This window comes from Rana temporaria, chromosome 7, assembly GCF_905171775.1.
Source record: "Rana temporaria chromosome 7, aRanTem1.1, whole genome shotgun sequence".
Taxonomy (NCBI): Eukaryota; Metazoa; Chordata; class Amphibia; order Anura; family Ranidae; genus Rana; species Rana temporaria.
In genome coordinates, this window is record NC_053495.1 from 202137933 (window position 1) to 202157062 (window position 19130).

Sequence of the window (19130 nt, forward strand, 5' to 3'; positions counted from 1 at the left end):
AAATTCTGACGGACTTAGAAAGAGAACATGTTCTCTTTTTTTCCCGATGAAAAAAATTCATATCGGAAAATCCGTCTGAGTTTATCCTGGTGGAAAATCCGATCGCATGTACGAGGCATGACCCGCCTCTCAGCCAATCAGGTCCTCGGGTCTGGTTACCCTGTCCCCTGATTGGCTGAAGCAACTATCAGGCGTCCAATCATAGCAGAGATGACGGGAAGAGGACGGGAGAAGACATCGGTGGGGCACACTGGTGGATAGGGTTGTCCCGATACCACTTTTTTAGGACTGAGTACAAGTACCGATACTTTTTTTCTAAGTACTCGCCGATACCGAATACCGATACTTTTTTTTAAATGTGTCCCCAAATGCAGCCATGTCCCCCCACAAATGCAGCCATGTCCCCCCACAAATGCAGCCATGTCCCCCCCATATATGCAGCCATGTCCCCCCATATATGCAGCCATGTCCCCCCCATATATGCAGCCATGTCCCCCCACAGATGCAGCCATGTCCCCCCACAGATGCAGCCATGTCCCCCCCATATATGCAGCCATGTCCCCCCCCATATCCAGCCATGTCCCCCCATATGCAGCCATGTCCCCCCCATATGCAGCCATGTCCCCCCCATATGCAGCCATGTCCCCCCCATATGCAGCCATGTCCCCCCCATATGCAGCCATATCCCCCCCATATGCAGCCATATCCCCCCATATGCAGCCATGTCCCCCCCATATCCAGCCATGTCCCCCCCATATATGCAGCCATGTCCCCCCCATATATGCAGCCATGTCCCCCTTACCGTACATGCTGCCGCGCCGTGCCGCCGCTTGGTTAATACGGCGGGGAACATTACAGCTTTCATTTGAATAGCTGTAGTCTTTCGCGCCGCGCTGCGTATAGACACTCCCCCTTGCTCGGGATTGGACAGTTCACCCGAGCAAGGGGGTCTATACGCGGCGCGGCGGGAAACACTACAGCTATTCAAATGAAAGCTGTAATGTTCCCCGCCCGTATTAACCAAGTGGGGATGCGGCGGGATGCGTCGGCGGCGGGAGTATTCTATTTAGGTATCGGGGGTATTTGCGGGAGTACGAGTAAATACTCGGAATCGGTCCCGATACCGATACTAGTATCGGTATCGGGACAACCCTACTGGTGGCAATTTAAGGGGTTAAAATAAAATTATAATTTTTCTTATTTACAAACCACAAACGTACCATTGATCCAAGATGTAATTGCGTATCCTGAGATAGCGCTCCGGAGTCTTTGCTGGGCGCCCCTCAAAGAATTCTGGGATGGCTTGTTTCTCTTCTTCCTGGATGAAGTCTGGTTCTAGCACCACCTCCTGGTCGGGTGGTTTTATATCTTCTTCTGGGGCGTCTTCGTCCTCATAGGGTGGAGACGCCTGAACCATCGCAGTGTCAACATCTTTATCCTCTGCGCCCAGACAAGTGGAGTCTCGGCTGACCTCTTCGTCTTGTGTGGATGTCAAAGTGTCGCTGTGTGACACGCATGAGAAGCAATAAAAAGCGTCCCTGTCACCGGGGTCCTTCTGACAAAGCGCCTCTGTCTCTGGAACATCGGTGTGCGGCCGTTCCGGGGTGAGGTGACTTTGTCCCGCGGTGGGATGGATGGCCTCTTCCTTCACCTGGCAGATCGTATCTTCTGGATTTATCGCCGTGTCAGGAAGGTCCTCGCTGTTGACAAATGCCTCACCCACCTCATCCGTTATGTCCACCTCCTCATCATCTGATAAGGTCTCAATCTTTACCGCGTTGAGGTTGGGGTCCGCTCGACCTCGGAATGCAGAGAGATTCGCTTCTTCCTCGGAATTCTCAGCGTGGAAAACGGGAAGCTCCGCCGCCAGCGCTTTGCCCTCTTTTTCGCTGTTCTCCTCCTTACACTGTAGGAAGAAATATGATTTTTTTTTTTTTATACTTTCTGTAATTTTAAAGTATCATTTGGATAAAGAAGAGAGTTTACATTACAGATCATGTGACTGCCTGACACTGGTGGGAAATTACATTTTATAAAGGAAAGAAAATGATACAGAAAAATCTCATGATAAAGCTACAGAAAACATTGATATTAATCAAGCAATGAAATAAAAATTCTGGTGCCTAAAGGAAAAATTCAGGATGTACTTGGCCGAAAACCGAAATGAACAGTTTTATAAAAAAAAAAATGTAATTATTGTGGCTGGTGTTTTTACATTACAGGCAAGGGGACGCCCCTTTGCAGTGAAGGCAATGGGACGCCCCCTTTGCATTGAAGGCAATGGGACGCCCCCTTTGCATTGAAGGCAATGGGACGCCCCCTTTGCATTGAAGGCAATGGGACGCCCCCTTTGCATTGAAGGCAAAGGGACGCCCCCTTTGCATTGAAGGCAACGGGACGCCCCCTTTGCATTGAAGGCAACGGGACGCCCCCTTTGCATTGAAGGCAACGGGACACCCCCTTTGCATTGAAGGCAACGGGACGCCCCCTTTGCATTGAAGCCAACGGGACGCCCCCTTTGCATTGAAGCCAACGGGACGCCCCCTTTGCATTGAAGCCAACGGGACGCCCCCTTTGCATTGAAGCCAACGGGACGCCCCCTTTGCATTGAAGCCAACGGGACGCCCCCTTTGCATTGAAGCCAACGGGACGCTCCCTTTGCATTGAAGCCAACGGGACGCCCCCTTTGCATTGAAGCCAACGGGACGCCCCCTTTGCATTGAAGCCAACGGGACGCCCCCTTTGCATTGAAGGCAAGGCGACGCCCCCTTTGCATTGAAGGCAAGGCGACGCCCCTTTGCACTGAAGGCAAGGCGACGCCCCTTTGCACTGAAGGCAAGGCGACGCCCCTTTGCACTGAAGGCAAGGCGACGCCCCTTTGCACTGAAGGCAAGGCGACGCCCCTTTGCACTGAAGGCAAGGCGACGCCCCTTTGCACTGAAGGCAAGGCGACGCCCCTTTGCACTGAAGGCAAGGCGACGCCCCTTTGCACTGAAGGCAAGGCGACGCCCCTTTGCACTGAAGGCAAGGCGACGCCCCTTTGCATTGAAGGCAAGGCGACGCCCTTTTGCATTGAAGTCAATGGGATGCCCCTTTGCATTGAAGTCTATGGGATGCCCCTTTGCATTGAAGTCTATGGGACGCCACCCCAAATGACTCAAGCAAATGATCACCAGATCGCACACCTACATTCTGCAGAAGCAGCTTCTAAGGGGATGTTGGAGATGTGGAGCCTGTCAACCCCTCTCACCAAACTCAATCCTAAAGTGGAGCTCCACCCCAAAGGGGAAGCTTCGCTTGTTTGCTTCTTTCACATTTGGCACCTTTTGGGGTGGAGCGGGTACCTTCTTTTTTGACAGGTACCTGTCTACGGCGATTTGCACAGCTGTGCCAACCTGCTGCAGTATAATGACGGCGGCTGTTCGGTTAAAACATTTCAACTGCATGTTGAGGAACAAAGGAATGTATAATTACGTGAACATCACACTTTATAAGATTTTTGGGGAACGCGATTACCTTATTCTTAAAATACTGCCTGGCGTAGCTCTTGACCTGTAGCACCGTGCGGCTCCCTATCAGCCTGGCAATGTTCGTCCATCTTCTGCCAAACTTTGCCTAAGGAGAGAAGAGGTAGAAAAAGCTTTCAAGAAGCGCCAACATCTTCAGGTTGTCTGAGCATAGGGACTCCGTCCAGCGTGTAACGAGACGGATTTAGACCGCTGCCGACTGATTCTGGGTCACATGTAAGTGCACCTCTATGACCCAAAAGAGAAATATGGCCAAAACTGCTTTAGTCATACTTTTAACCACTTGCCTACTGGGCACTTTTACCCCCTTCATGCACAGGCCAATTTTCAGCTTTGCCACACTTTGAATGACAATTGCGCGGTCATGCAGCACTGTACCCATTTGGCATTTTTATCATTTTTTTCTTTTAGTGGCATTTAAAAAAATATACCGTATATACTCGAGTATAAGCCGACCAGAAAATAAGCCGAGGCACCTAATTTTACCACAAAAAACTTACTGACTCGAGTATACGCCTAGGGTGTCCATCTGCATGCCTCACTGTGCCTTACTGTGTCCATGTGCATGCCTCACTGTGTCCATGCCTCACTGTGCCTCACTGTGCCCATGCCTCACTGTGCCCATGACTAGACTGACGTTTAACATGGGAGTCTATGGAAGGGGTGCCCGGCTTTGAAAAATTGGTGCTCCCCAGCTGTAGGTCCCCCGGACAACAAACTTTGCACACTTGTGGGGCTACATGTGTGCAAAGTTCCAGGTCCAGGGGACCTACGACCAGCCGGTACCGGGTCCCCAAAGTAACCAGAAAAATTACCATTTAACATGGGAGTCTATGGAAGGGGTGCCCGGTTTTGAAAAATCGGTGCTCCCCGGCCGTAGGTCCCCCGGACAACAAACTTGTAGAGGAAGAGTGGGGCTACATGTGTGCCAAGTTTGGGGTCCTACAGCCAGCCAGCCGGGGACCCCCAAAATCCGGGAGATCAGGCACAAAAAGGTGACTCGAGTATAAGCCGAGGGGGGATTTACAGCACAAAAAAAAAAATGTGCTGAAAAACTCGGCTTATACTCGAGAATATACGGTATATATTTAAGAAAAATAAAAAAAAAATTGTTTCATAGTTTGTTATAAAAAGTTTGGAAACGGGTAATTTTTCTCCTTCACTGATGGGCACTAATGAGGTGGCACTGATAGCTGGCACTGATAGCTGGCACTGATAGGCAGCAGCGATGGGCATTTATTAGCTTGCACTGATAATCAGATTACATAGCAGAAGCGCTGTGCCGTGTAATCTGCTTTAAGGGACCAGAATCTAAATTTTATTTTTCATGGGTTAAACATTTTAAAGCCACAGAAGAACTGTGACAGAAGTGTGACATAAATCTGCTTACCAGCCCCTGCTCAAATAGATCTCTCTCCTCCACCGTCCACTTCACAGCTCCGCTACTGGGCTTAGAGGGAGATCGGATCCTGAACACAATGACAAAAGAAGTTTTACGATAAAGCAAAATGTGGAGTGAGAACAACGTCTAAGGTCTACCTCAAACTCATATATGTGTGTGTAAATCAGGGTTTGACAAATTTGCTTGGAATCTAGGAGCCAGCTAAAAAAGTTAGGAGCCATATATATATGTATATATACACACACACACACACACACATTATATTTAATATATATTATATATATATATATACACATATATATACACATATATATACACACACACACACATTATATTTAATATATATACACATTGGGCCAGATTCAGGTAGATCCACGCAATATTTGCGTGGGCAAAGGGCAACGATTTTTGCTCTGCGCCCACGCAAATATTTTGAAATGACCGCGATTCACGGAGCAGTAGCTCCGTAAATTGCGCGGGCGATATGCTAAATAGCCCGGCGTAAGGGCGCCTAATGTAAATGATCCCGCCGGGGGCGGGAATCATTTAAATTAGGCGCGCTCCCGCGCCGAGCTAACAGCGCATGCTCCGTCTGGAAACGTTCCCGACGTCATTTGCTTCTAAGTGAACGTGAATGGCGTCCAGCGCCATTCACGATTCACTTACGTAAACGACGTGAAATTTAAATTTCACGAGCGGGAAGGGCGGCTATACTTTAGCATTGGCTGTCCCTGCTACAGCAGGAGCAACCTTGCGCTAAAGTCGCCGTACGGAAACTCCGTACCTTGCGTGCGCAGGGCCCGCGCAACTTTTGTGAATCGGTGGTAGTATGCAATTTGCATACTATACGCCGATCACAATGGCCGCTCCCCCTAGCGGCCAACGCAAGAATACAGCCTGAGATATGAAGGCATAAGGAGGCTTATGTCTGTCATATCCTAGGCTGCAGTCCGCGTAGCGATGTTCTTGAATCAGGGGCATTCGCTACGCGGGAGAAAAACAGCTATTGCGCCGCGCAACCACAATAGCTTCCTGAATCTGGCCCATTATATTTAATTTCTATCTGTACATGGGACATCCATTCTTCACCAAGATTACAGCAATATAATGTGCGCGGTATCAACCAAATCAGACTGAACCCCGGACACACGAAGCACTCACAGACTAAGTACTTACGGGACACGAGCAGTTTTCTTCTGGGGGCTCCTGAAAGTAAGAAAGCAATGTTATTGTATACAGCAGTAATTTAACATTATGAGGTATAGGGATCCTCAACTCCGGCCCTTGACCCCACTAGGGCAGCACATAATGTTCAGTATATGTAATGCTGGAAAGGACTCCCAAAGAATGGAGACATACTAGACCAGTGATGGCGAACTACACTGCAGAGTGCATGAGCATCATAGCAAATGTAGTTCCAAAACATCTGGGGTGCCAAGGTTCGCTATCACTGTACTAGAGGAAGGGAATGATATGGAGAGTCTGAGGATAGGCTACATAGTTAAATGGAGACTGAAGGTGACATGCATAAGACACGAATAGCCTGGGGACCTGATTCATGAGGCTAGTAGAGATCACTTCTGTTATTCCTTTATAAATCAATGCTCCTGCTCCAGACTGCTAAGGTCAGAGGGCCGCACAACAAGTACCAGACTGCTGGGTACCTCGAGACACAGGTTGGGCACTGGACACATATAGCATTCACCAACACAGGGTAGTTAAATCCAATTTCATTGCTGGCTGCATCAGCTGCATGTTTACCCTCAAAGGGCCAGTTGTATCAGGGTGCAGAGCTCAAGAGTGCGCTACGTACAGGGTGTAGAGCTCAAGAGTGCGCTACGTACGGGGCGCAGAGCTCAAGAGTGCGCTACGTACAGGGTGCAGAGCTCAAGAGTGCGCTACGTACAGGGTGCAGAGCTCAAGAGTGCGCTACGTACAGGGTGCAGAGCTCAAGCGTGCGCTACGTACGTACAGGGTGCAGAGCTCAAGCGTGCGCTACGTACGTACAGGGTGCAGAGCTCAAGCGTGCGCTACGTGCGTACAGGGTGCAGAGCTCAAGCGTGCGCTACGTACAGGGTGCAGAGCTCAAGAGTGCGCTACGTACGTACAGGGTGCAGAGCTCAAGCGTGCGCTACGTACGTACAGGGTGCAGAGCTCAAGCGTGCGCTACGTACGTACAGGGTGCAGAGCTCAAGAGTGCGCTACGTACAGGGTGCAGAGCTCAAGAGTGCGCTACGTACAGGGTGCAGAGCTCAAGAGTGCGCTACGTACAGGGTGCAGAGCTCAAGAGTGCGCTATGTACAGGGTGCAGAGCTCAAGCGTACGCTACGTACGTACAGGGTGCAGAGCTCAAGAGTGCGCTACGTACAGAGTGCAGAGCTCAAGAGTGCGCTACGTACTGGGTGCAGAGCTCAAGAGTGCGCTACGTACAGGGTGCAGAGCTCAAGAGTGCGCTACGTACAGGGTGCAGAGCTCAAGAGTGCGCTACGTACAGGGTGCAGAGCTCAAGAGTGCGCTACGAACAGGGTGCAGAGCTCAAGAGTGCGCTAGGTATAAAGTTGAGGAGGAGTGCGCCACATACAGAGTGCAGCACAAATCCACCCATCCCGTGAGCACAAATCCTCTCCCCTCCAAATTCCCCTCCCATCATAAATTCTCCAAATCCCCCATTCTAGCACAAATCCCCCCCCCAAAAAAATTCCCCTCCTACCACAAATCCCCCCAATCATTCCTGCTAGCACAAATCCCCCCCACACAAGAAGAAGAAAAAATTCTTCCTAGCACAAATTCGCCCCCACCCCTCTCAACATATTACCTTCTATAGCACACCACCCCCCCCCCCCCCTCCAAGAAAATAAATTCCCTTTTTAGCACAGATGCCCACCCCCACCCACCATACTCAGTGGAGGGAGATTTCTGCCGCATATTTGGCAAGTACAGAATCACAGTATATATAAAATAATATGCAAAGTGGTTGAAGGGAAGCTTCAGAAGGGCAAAGATGTTTTATTACAAATGATGTGAGCAGACTGATCTTTAAATACATAGAGAAGTGTGGAAGTTTCCCAACGATAACTATCCTTATAAGTTCTCTCCGGGGGCCTTTTTTTTTAAACATGTTTTTTTTTTAGACTGAGCTTTATTCAGCCCACTTTTTCATTACGGTCATCATTCATCCTCCCACCATATTTAATATCACCTCATTGTTAACGGCTGAGGACTTCTGATGATGAATCTCTTTGTTATTCTTATCAGTATCTCTATTCATACTTCACCATCTGAAGACTTCTTTATTCTGATAATCCCGCATATCCCTAATAAACTTTTTTTTTGTTGCTTTTTTATTTCTTTGTTTTCTGCGTGTCTTATGTATATTCATTTTTAATTTTATAAAAATCAGGAAAATCTCTAAAAAGGGATCCGGTTTTCATTTTTAATTTCATTATTGAAAAAGTGTAAGTCCACCCTGATTCCTCGTACACCCGACCGGGTTTTCCGACGGGAAAACTGCGATGAGAGCTTTTGAATCCCGGCCGTGTGTGTACGCAGGGCCGATCCTAGGGTCACAGGCGCCTGGGTGCAGAAATATTTCTGGCGCCCCCCACATGGGCGTGGTCATTTTACTAACTCCTCCTCTTTACAAATGTTTCTATGGCAATGACTCAACCACAGAGATGCTCCCCCCACAAAGTCTTCATTATCCTGGGATCCTTACATGATCTCTTAACAATAAACAAAATACAGGAAGAGAAGCAGAGTACTTTATTGGGACCTGGAGGGAGGGGGGGCTCTCTGATGGACACAGAGGGCTTCTGTTAGAGAGTCTGTTAGAAAGACCCCCAGACATACTACAGACATGATACAGGAGACGGTCAGAGACTGCAGACATAATACAGGAGACGATCAGAGACTGCAGACATGATACAGGAGATGGTCAGAGACTGCAGACATGATATAGGAGACGGTCAGAGACTGCAGACATGATACAGGAGACGGTCAGAGACTGCAGACATGATACAGGAGACGGTCAGAGACTGCAGACATGATACAGGAGACGGTCAGAGACTGCAGACATGATATAGGAGACGGTCAGAGACTGCAGACATGATACAGGAGATGGTCAGAGACTGCAGACATGATATAGGAGACGGTCAGAGACTGCAGACATGATACAGGAGACGGTCAGAGACTGCAGACATGATACAGGAGACGGTCAGAGACTGCAGACATGATATAGGAGACGGTCAGAGACTGCAGACATGATACAGGAGACGGTCAGAGACTGCAGACATGATACAGGATATAGGATCGGCCCTGTGTGTATGCTCCCTCGCAGTTTTCCCAACGGGAAAAATGCCAAACCTGTCGGCAAAAAAAAAAAAGAACCAGCTCTCTTTTTTCCCGTCGGGATTCCTGACCGACTTCTACCTACAGGTAAACCTAAAATAAATACATTAAAATAAAATACGTGCAACATTTAGCAATATATTCACATTTGTAGCAGCCAGTGATGTCACCAGCGCATGCACACATCTTAAGAGTTCCCTTCACTGGAACTAAGGGGCCAAACCCAACCCCTGAAAAACCACCTCCCACACCATAATCCCCCTCCCCCACACCATAATCCCCCCTCCACCAAATAATTTTAACCAGTGCACAAAGTAAGGTCCATAAAGACATGGATGAGCGAGTTTGGGGTGGAAGAACTTGATTGGCCTGCACAGAGTCCTGACCTCAACCCGATAGAACACCTTTAGGATGAATTAGAGGGGAGACTGAGCCAGGCCTTCTCCTCCAACATCAGTCCTTGACCTCACAAAATGTGTTCTGGAAGAATGGTCAAACATTCCCATAGACACACTCCTATACCTTGTGGACGGCCTTCCCAGAAGAGTTGAAGCTGTTATGGCTGCAAAGGGCGGGGCCAACTCAGTATTGAACCCAACGGACTAAGACTGGGATGCCATTAAAGTTCACATGCGTGTAAAGGCAGGCGTCCCAATACTTTTGACAATATAGTTTATGTTTGTGAACTACAAGGAAAGGCGCACATACTACACTAACCACACAGTCACCACGATGCCTCCCAATGATATCTAATTCCCCTGTAAGCCCTATACCATCGCTGTCCTCCATATTGCATGGAGTCAGAACACTGACCTCTTGATGGCGGCCTTTTCTGCAATGTTCGAGTCGGAGAAAAACTTTGCTGGAATCGGCTTGTTGGATAAATAATATCTGCAGAACTGCTAAGGAAAAAAAATGGAAAAAAAACTCAAAAGCATAAAAGTTTTTACTTTACAGGTAATGGGTCAAAACTTCTGCCAATCTTCATATTCGTGGCCGAGCCTTCCTCTCCCGGTGACAACTTCACCTCTATTTCTTGTATGGGTGTCACAGGGAGAAATCAAAAGTCTGATATTTTAATCATTTTCCTCTGTATCCAAATCTGACAGAAAAACTTTAGGCTGGAGTTAGGCCTGGGTTCACACGACTTTAAGCCCCATTTTTACGCCTGTAGCGCTACGCCGCTGCCGCCAGAGGGCTGGAAACACATTTCCCTCTATGGAGGTGGTTCACATCTCCACGCCGAACGCCTGCCGCCTGAAAAAAGGTCCCGGACCTTTTTTTCAGGCGTCTTTCGGCGTTCGGCTAGGAGATGGGAAGCATCTCCATAGAGGGGGTCAATCTGGGGCACATCTAGGCGGACAATACGCCGCTATTTGTACCGCGATTTCGTCCGCCTAGATGTGAATGGAGCCTTAGTCTGACATCCCTGCGTGACTTCATGGCGGCTTTAACCACTTAAGCCCCGGACTATTATGCAGCTTAAAGACCGGGCCACTTTTTGCGATTCCGCACTGCGTCGCTTTAACCGACAATTGCGCGGTCGTACCCGTTTTTGACCTCTTTAACCTCTTGACCACCGCCCCATGTCAAAAAGACGTCCTCTTTTTAAAGTTGAATATCTCGATAACGGCAGCAGCTGCTGCCACAACCGAGATATTCATCTTTTCAGGGGGCGGTGGTGTACACGATAACGGCGGTCTCCGCGGCGGATTCGCCGCGAGATCGCCGTTATCGGTGGCGGGAGAGGGGCCCCCCCACAAATGCATTTTTTGCTGTGAAAATGACAATGGTCCCAAAAATGTGTCAAAATTGTCCGAAGTGTCCGCCGTAATGTCGCAGTCACGAAAAAAATCGCTGATCGCCGCCATTAGTAGTAAAAAAAATAATAAAAATACAATAAAACTATCCCCTATTTTGTAAACGCTATAAATTTTGCGCAAACCAATCGATAAACGCTTATTGCGGCCTAAACTGAGGAAAAAATACATTTTTATATATATTTTTGGGGGATATTTATTATAGCAAAAAGTAAAAAATATTGAATTTTTTTCAAAATTGTCGCTCTATTTTTGTTTATAGCGCAAAAAATAAAAAACGCAGAGGTGATCAAATACCACCAAAAGAAAGCTCTATTTGTGGGGAAAAAAGGACGCTAAATTTGTTTGGGAGCCACGTCGCATGACCGCGCAATTGTCTGTTAAAGCGACGCAGTCCCGAACTGTAAAAACACCTTGGGTCTTTAGGCTGCATATTGGTCCGGGGCTTAAGTGGTTAAAAATAAAAACACATTTTTTTTTATTTTTTTTTTAAGTTGAAGGATACTCTTCTTCAAGAAGCATCCTCTCAATGACAGCCCGGTTCTCATCGCTGATGCTGCTGTCCAGGGTCCAGGGCTGGAAGGGATATAAAAGCAAAAGATAAATGTAACAGAAAAGACCAGTGAAACTAGAAAAGAGACTCACACTACTGGGAGAAGGCATGCTGGGACTTGTAGTACTTTACTTATGACCTCTTCTGCCACACCTTGGTAAAAGTCAGAACTGATACAGAAAATATGACTTAGTGGTTAGCACTTCTGCCTTGCAGCATTGGGGTTCTGGGTTTGAATTCAGGCCAGGACACTATCTGCATGGAATTTGTATGTCCTCGATGTGCTTGTGTGGGTTTCCTCCGGGTACTCTGGTTTCCTCCCACACTCGGAAAGTCATACTGGTAGGGTAATTGGCTCCTGTCTAAGTTGTCCCTAATGTATCTAAATAATATAGAGAGCTTAGACTGATGGATGACAGGGACTGGTGTGACTGTACAATATGTAAATGGCCAGAGCTATATAAATAATAAAAAAATAAACACATATCAAAATAAAACACAACCATGCCGCAGCAGTAATAGAGGAGCAGAGACGGTCCATTCTGCATGATGAATGTTAGAAAATAAAGATGTGTTCTCTATTGATTACAGGTTTTTTTTTATAGAGCCTCAACAACAATATACACAGCACTTTACATACTGTACAGCAGCCCTCAAAATGTCCACTCGCCCGCTCACAGGGGAGGAGAGGAGGCAATACCCCCAACCGTCCCGGCTTGCTGACAATCTCTGCTCCCCCATCTCAATGCAGACATTGGTGAGAGATCTTGGGGGCAGCATTGGTGAGAGCTGGGGGGAGCCCAAAAGTGAGAGATGGGGGCGCGGCATTGGTGAGAGTTGGGGCCGCGGCATTGGTGAGAAAGCTGGGGGGCAGAATTGGTAAGAGAGCTAGGGGGGCAGTAGTTAGAGAGTTGGGAGCACGGCATTGGGGAGAGAGCAGGGGGGGCCCCATAAGTGAGAGTTGGGGGGGGCAGCATTGGTGAGAGAGCTGGGGGGCAGAATTGGTAAGAGAGCTGGGGCAGAAGTGAGAGAGTTGGGGGCGCGGCATTGGTGAGAGCTGGGGGGCAGCATTGGTAAGGGAGCTGGGGGGCAGCATTGGTAAGAGAGCTGGGGCAGTAGTGAGAGAGTTGGGGGTACAGCATTGGTGAGAGAGCTGGGGGGCAGCATTGGTGAGAGAGCTGGGGGGGCGGTCTTGGTGAGAGAGCTAAGGGGCGGCATTGGTGAGAAAGCTGGGGGGCGGCATTGGTGAGAGAGCTGGGGGGGCGGTCTTGGTAAGAGAGCTGGGGGGGTGGTATTTGTGAGAGAGCTGGGGGCGGTATTGGTGAGAGAGCTGAGGGGCGGCATTGGTGAGAGAGCTGAGGGGGGGGACGGCATTGGTGAGAGAGCTGGGGGGGGCGGCATTAGTGAGAGAGTTTGGGACTATTTGTGAGAGAGCTGGGGTGGGTGGCATTGGTAAGAGAGTTGGGGGGCGGCATTAGTGAGAGAGTTGGGGAGTATTAGTGAGAGAGCGGGGGGTTGCATTAGTGAGAGTTGGGGGGGGCGGAATTAGTGAGAGAGTTGGGGAGTATTTGTGAGAGAGCTGGGGGGGCGGCATTAGTGAGAGAGCTGGGGGGGGCGGCATTAGTGAGAGAGCTGGGGGGCGGCATTAGTGAGAGAGCTGGGGGGGCGGCATTAGTGAGAGAGCTGGGAAGGTGGCATTGGCGAGAGAAAAGAGCTGGGGGGCGGCATTGGCGAGAGAACTGGGGAGTATTTGTGAGAGAGCTGGGGGGCGGCATATAAAATATGATACTTTATGGGGGCGTGTATAGGGGCAGGGTAGGGGTTGGGTGGGGCAACTGGTGGCGAGTAACTCTTAAGGCCTGGCTAGTAGCTCAGGACTTGAAATTTTGAGCCCTGCTGTACACTTACATCAGTCCCTGCCCTCAAGGAGCTTACAGCAATCTAAGGATGGGGGCCAATTAACCTCCCATTAAGTCTCTGGGGTGTGGGAGAGAACCCACTCAAGCACAGGAAGCACATGCACACTCCATGCAGGTAGAATCCTGGGTGGAATTTGAACCGAGGATCCCAGCGCTGTAAGGTAGAAGAGATGATCTTGGGAGGTTCCACAAACTCATCTCTATCCAAACCCAAAAGCTGTGCTATTTTCTAATCCAATCAGCTGTGGGTCGGGGTCATTCCCCACCACATGTAAACAAAGGGGCGGGATGCTGGTGATGTCAGTGCCCTTATATGGACACATACCCATATTTAGTCAATGAAGTCACCAACATCTCACCCCTTTGTTTAGGTTTCAATGTCATTAACCACTTAACGCCCGTCGCACGACTATTTACAACCGCAAAATGGCACGGACAGGCAGATGGGCGTATATATACGTCCCCGCCTTTCCGCAGGTCGGGGTTCCGATCGGGACCCCCCCCCGCTGCGTGCGGATTCCCTCGGGGAGCGATCCGGGACGACGGCGCGGCTATTCGTTTATAGCCACTCCGTCGCGATCGCTCCCCGGAGCTGAAGAACGGGGAGAGCCGTATGTAAACACGGCTTCCCCCGTGCTTCACTGTGGCGGCATATCGATCGTGTCATCCCCTTTATAGGGGAGACACAATCGATGACATCAGACCTACAGCCACACCCCCCTACAGTTGTAAACACACACTAGGTGAAGCCTAACACGTTCAGCGCCCCCTGTGGTTAACTCCCAAACTGCAACTGTCATTTTCACAATAAAGAATGCAATTTAAATGCATTTTTTTGCTGTGAAAATGACAATGGTCCCAAAAATGTGTCAAAATTGTCCGAAGTGTCCGCCATAATGTCGCAGTCACGAAAAAAATCGCTGATCGCCGCCAATAGTAGTAAAAAATTTTTTTTTGATAAAAATGCAATAAAAATATCCCCTATTTTGTAAACGCTATAAATTTTGCGCAAACCAATCGATAAACGCTTATTGCGATTTTTTTTACCAAAAATATGTAGAAGAATACGTATCGGCCTAAACTGAGGGAAAAAAAATGTTATATATATTTTTGGGGGATATTTATTATAGAAAAAAGTAAAAAATATTGCATTTTTTTCCAAATTGTCGCTCTATTTTTGTTTATAGCGCAAAAAATAAAAACCGCAGAGGTGATCAAATACCACCAAAAGAAATCTCTATTTGTGGGGAAAAAAGGACGCCAATTTTGTTTGGGAGCCACGTCGCACGAGTGCGCAATTGTCTGTTAAAGCGACGCAGTGCCGAATTGTAAAAACGCCTTTGGGCATTTAGCAGCATATTGGTCCGCGGGGCTTAAGTGGTTAACTAAATATCAGCATGGGTCCATATAATGCAATTGACATCGCTAGCATCCCACCCCTTTGTTTACATCTCGTTGTCATTGACTAAATATGGGCATATGACCATATAAGGGCACTGACGTCACCAGCACCCCACCCCTTTGTTTACATGTGCTGCTAGGAGGCGAATGACCCGGCTCACAGATGACTGGACTAGAAAATATTGTGACTTTCATGTTTGGAGAGAGATGAGTTTAGAGCAGAGTTGATTTGGAATCTAGGAGCCAGGTAAAAAAGTTAGGAGCCAGAAAACGCGGCCGGTCGAGCTTGCGCGCAGAAGCGAACACATACGTGAGCAGCGCCCGCATATGTAAACGGTGTTCAAACCACACATGTGAGGTATCGCCGCGATTGGTAGAGCGAGAGCAATAATTCTAGCCCTAGACCTCCTCTGTAACTCAAAACATGCAACCTGTAGATTTTTTTTAAACGTCGCCTATGAAGATTTTAAAGGGTAAAAGTTTGTCGGCATTCCACGAGCGGACGCAATTTTGAAGCGTGACTTGTTGGGTATGAATTTACTCGGCGTAACATTATCTTTCATAATATAAAAAAAAAAAAAAAAATGGGGATAACTTTACTGTTGTCTTATTTTTTAATTAAAAAAAGTGTAATTTTTTCACCAAAAAAGTGCGCTTGTAAGACCGCTGCGCAAATACGGCGTGACAGAAAGTATTGCAACGATCGCCATTTTATTCTCTAGGGTGTTAGGATAAAAAATATATATAATGTTTGGGGGTTCTAATTAGAGGGAAGAAGATGGCAGTGAAAATAGTGAAAAACAACATTAGAATTGCTGTTTAACTTGTAATGCTTAACTTCCAACGGCCACCACCAGATGGCGCCAGCTCACATCTGGTGGTAATAACTTGTAATACCAACGGCTCACCACCAGATGGCCCCAGCTCACAAAAAACAAAAAAAAAAAAATTTTTTTTTTTTTTTTGCCCCCCTTCCAAGCCAAGTCGCCAGGACACTATTTCTAGTCGCCATGGCGACCTGGCGCCCGGGATTTTTTTCGAGCCCTGGTTTAGAGGACCCCTGAGCTCATCTCTATAAGGAAGGAGTGCTAACCCCTAGTCCACCATGCTGCCCATATTTACCAACAAGTGAACAGTCCCTACTCCCTTAGTAAATCAGCCCTGATGGACTCACAGTGAGGTCTTCATTGCTCTTCCACACAGAATCCAGATAGTGACCGGGAACAAACCCAGAGCTCAGCTCCTCGCACTTCCTGGAAGGAAAAATAAAATAAACATATTAGATCTTTTTTTTGTTGTTTTACAAACATCCATGTTGGGACAATGTCCATTATCATCCAAGGCAAAAAGACCAAAGCCCCACCCCCCCGCCATGAGCTGTGTACTACCTCAGCAGTACAGGATGCAGGTCCTGACTAGAGGGGAGCTCAGGCATTGGCTAAACAAAAATTTGCGCTATTTTCTAGTCCAATCAGCTGTGGGACGCTTTATTCATCTCCCGCAGCATGCGTAAAACAAAGAGGTGGGGTGCAGGTGACGTCAGTGGCCCTATTATTCATCTCCCTGCAGCATGCGTAAACAAAGAGGTGGGGTGCAGGTGACGTCAGTGGCCCTATAATTAATCTCCCCGCAACATGCGTAAACAAAGAGGTGGGTTGCTGGTGACGTCAGTGGCCCTATAATTAATCTCCCCGCAACATGCGTAAACAAAGAGGTGGGGTGCTGGTGACGTCAGTGGCCCTATTATTCATCTCCCCGCAGCATGCGTAAACAAAGAGGTGGGGTGCTGGTGACGTCAGTGGCCCTATTATTCATATCTCCGCAGCATGCGCAAACCAAGAGGTGGATCGCTGGTGACATCAGTGGCCCTATTATTCATATCTCCGCAGCATGCGCAAACCAAGAGGTGGATCGCTGGTGACATCAGTGGCCCTATTATTCATATCTCCGCAGCATGCGTAAACAAAGAGGTGGGGTGCAGGTGACGTCAGTGGCCCTATTATTCATCTCCCCGCAGCATGCGCAAACCAAGAGGTGGATCGCTGGTGACATCAGTGGCCCTATTTTTCATCTCCCCGCAGCATGCGTAAACAAAGAGGTGGGGTGCTGGTGACGTCAGTGGCCCTATTATTCATCTCCCCGCAACATGCGTAAAACAAAGAGGTGGGGTGCTGGTGACGTCAGTGGCCCTATTATTCATCTCCCCGCAACATGCGTAAAACAAAGAGGTGGGGTGCTGGTGACGTCAGTGGCCCTATTATTCATCTCCCCGCAGCATGCGCAAACCAAGAGGTGGATCGCTGGTGACATCAGTGGCCCTATTATTCATATCTCCGCAGCATGCGTAAACAAAGAGGTGGGGTGCTGGTGACGTCAGTGGCCCTATTATTCATCTCCCCGCAACATGCGTAAAACAAAGAGGTGGGGTGCAGGTGACGTCAGTGGCCCTATTATTCATCTCCCCGCAGCATGCGCAAACCAAGAGGTGGATCGCTGGTGACGTCAGTGGCCCTATTTTTCATCTCCCCGCAGCATGCGTAAACAAAGAGGTGGGGTGCTGGTGACGTCAGTGGCCCTATTATTCATCTCCCCGCAACATGCGTAAAACAAAGAGGTGGGGTGCTGGTGACATCAGTGGCCCTATTATTCATCTCCCCGCAGCATGCGTAAACAAAGAGGTGGGGTGCTGGTGACGTCAGTGGCCCTATTATTCATCTCCCCGCAACATGCGTAAAACAAAGAGGTGGGGTGCTGGTGACGTCAGTGGCCCTATTATTCATCTCCCCGCAGCATGCGCAAACCAAGAGGTGGATCGCTGGTGACATCAGTGGCCCTATTATTCATATCTCCGCAGCATGCGTAAACAAAGAGGTGGGGTGCTGGTGACGTCAGTGGCCCTATTATTCATCTCCCCGCAGCATGCGCAAACCAAGAGGTGGATCGCTGGTGACATCAGTGGCCCTATTTTTCATCTCCCCGCAGCATGCGTAAACAAAGAGGTGGGGTGCTGGTGACGTCAGTGGCCCTATTATTCATCTCCCCGCAACATGCGTAAAACAAAGAGGTGGGGTGCTGGTGACATCAGTGGCCCTATTATTCATCTCCCCGCAGCATGCGTAAACAAAGAGGTGGGGTGCTGGTGACGTCAGTGGCCCTATTATTCATCTCCCCGCAGCATGCGTAAACAAAGAGGTGGATTGCTGGTGACGTCAGTGGCCCTATTATTCATCTCCCTGCAGCATGTGTAAACAAAGAGGTGGGGTGCAGGTGACGTCAGTGGCCCTATTATTCATCTCCCCGCAGCATGCGTAAACAAAGAGGTGGATTGCTGGTGACGTCAGTGGCCCTATTTTTCATCTCCCCGCAGCATGCGTAAACAAAGAGGTGGGGTGCAGGCGACGTCAGTGGCCCCATTATTCATCTCCCGCAGAATGCGTAAACAAAGAGGTGGATTGCTGGTGACATCAGTGGCCCTATTATTCATCTCCCTGCAGCATGCGTAAACAAAGAGGTGGGGTGCTGGTGACGTCAGTGGCCCCATTATTCATCTCCCCGCAGCATGCGTAAACAAAGAGGTGGGGTGCTGGTGACGTCAGTGGCCCTATTATTCATCTTCCCGCAGCATGCGTAAACAAAGAGGTGGGGTGCTGGTGACGTCAGTGGCCCTATTATTCATCTTCCCGCAGCATGCGTAAACAAAGAGGTGGGGTGCAGGTGACGTCAGTGGCCCTATATGGACACGTACCCATATTTACAAAACATGGGCATGTTTCTACACTGATGTCACTGGCATCTCACCTCTTTGTTTACGTGCCAATGACATTGATTTAAGTAAGGGCAGGTTTCTGTATAAGGGCACAGAGGTCCCCGTCAGCCTGCCCCTTTGTTTACGTGTCAATGTAATTGACTAATTTCGAGCATGTGTCCATATAAGGACACCAACGTCACCAACATCCCACCCCTTTGTTTACATGCCGCGCTCATTGACTAAATACGGGCATATGTCCATATAAGGGCACCCAGGTGGCTAACATTCCACCCCTCAGTTTATGAGTCAGTGACATTGATTAAAATAGGGCATGTGTCCATATAAGGGCACTGACGTCACCAGCATCCCACCCCTTTGTTTATATACCAATCTCATCGACTAAATATAGGCAT

General features: G+C 48.6%; 1 protein-coding gene across 1 annotated transcript in view; it reads right to left on the bottom strand.

Annotated features, from left to right (window-relative positions):
* MYSM1 (Myb like, SWIRM and MPN domains 1) overlaps window positions 1-19130 on the bottom strand; it is a 49381-nt gene that overhangs the window by 28298 nt on the left and 1953 nt on the right. Inside the window, exons 2-8 of the mRNA XM_040360832.1 lie at window positions 16144-16222; window positions 11602-11672; window positions 10090-10167; window positions 6106-6135; window positions 4918-4996; window positions 3517-3615; window positions 1221-1906 (exon numbers count right to left, since the gene is read on the bottom strand). Of these exons, the coding sequence (XP_040216766.1) occupies window positions 1221-1906; window positions 3517-3615; window positions 4918-4996; window positions 6106-6135; window positions 10090-10167; window positions 11602-11672; window positions 16144-16222 (1122 nt within the window). The remainder of the gene's footprint in view (window positions 1-1220; window positions 1907-3516; window positions 3616-4917; window positions 4997-6105; window positions 6136-10089; window positions 10168-11601; window positions 11673-16143; window positions 16223-19130) is intronic.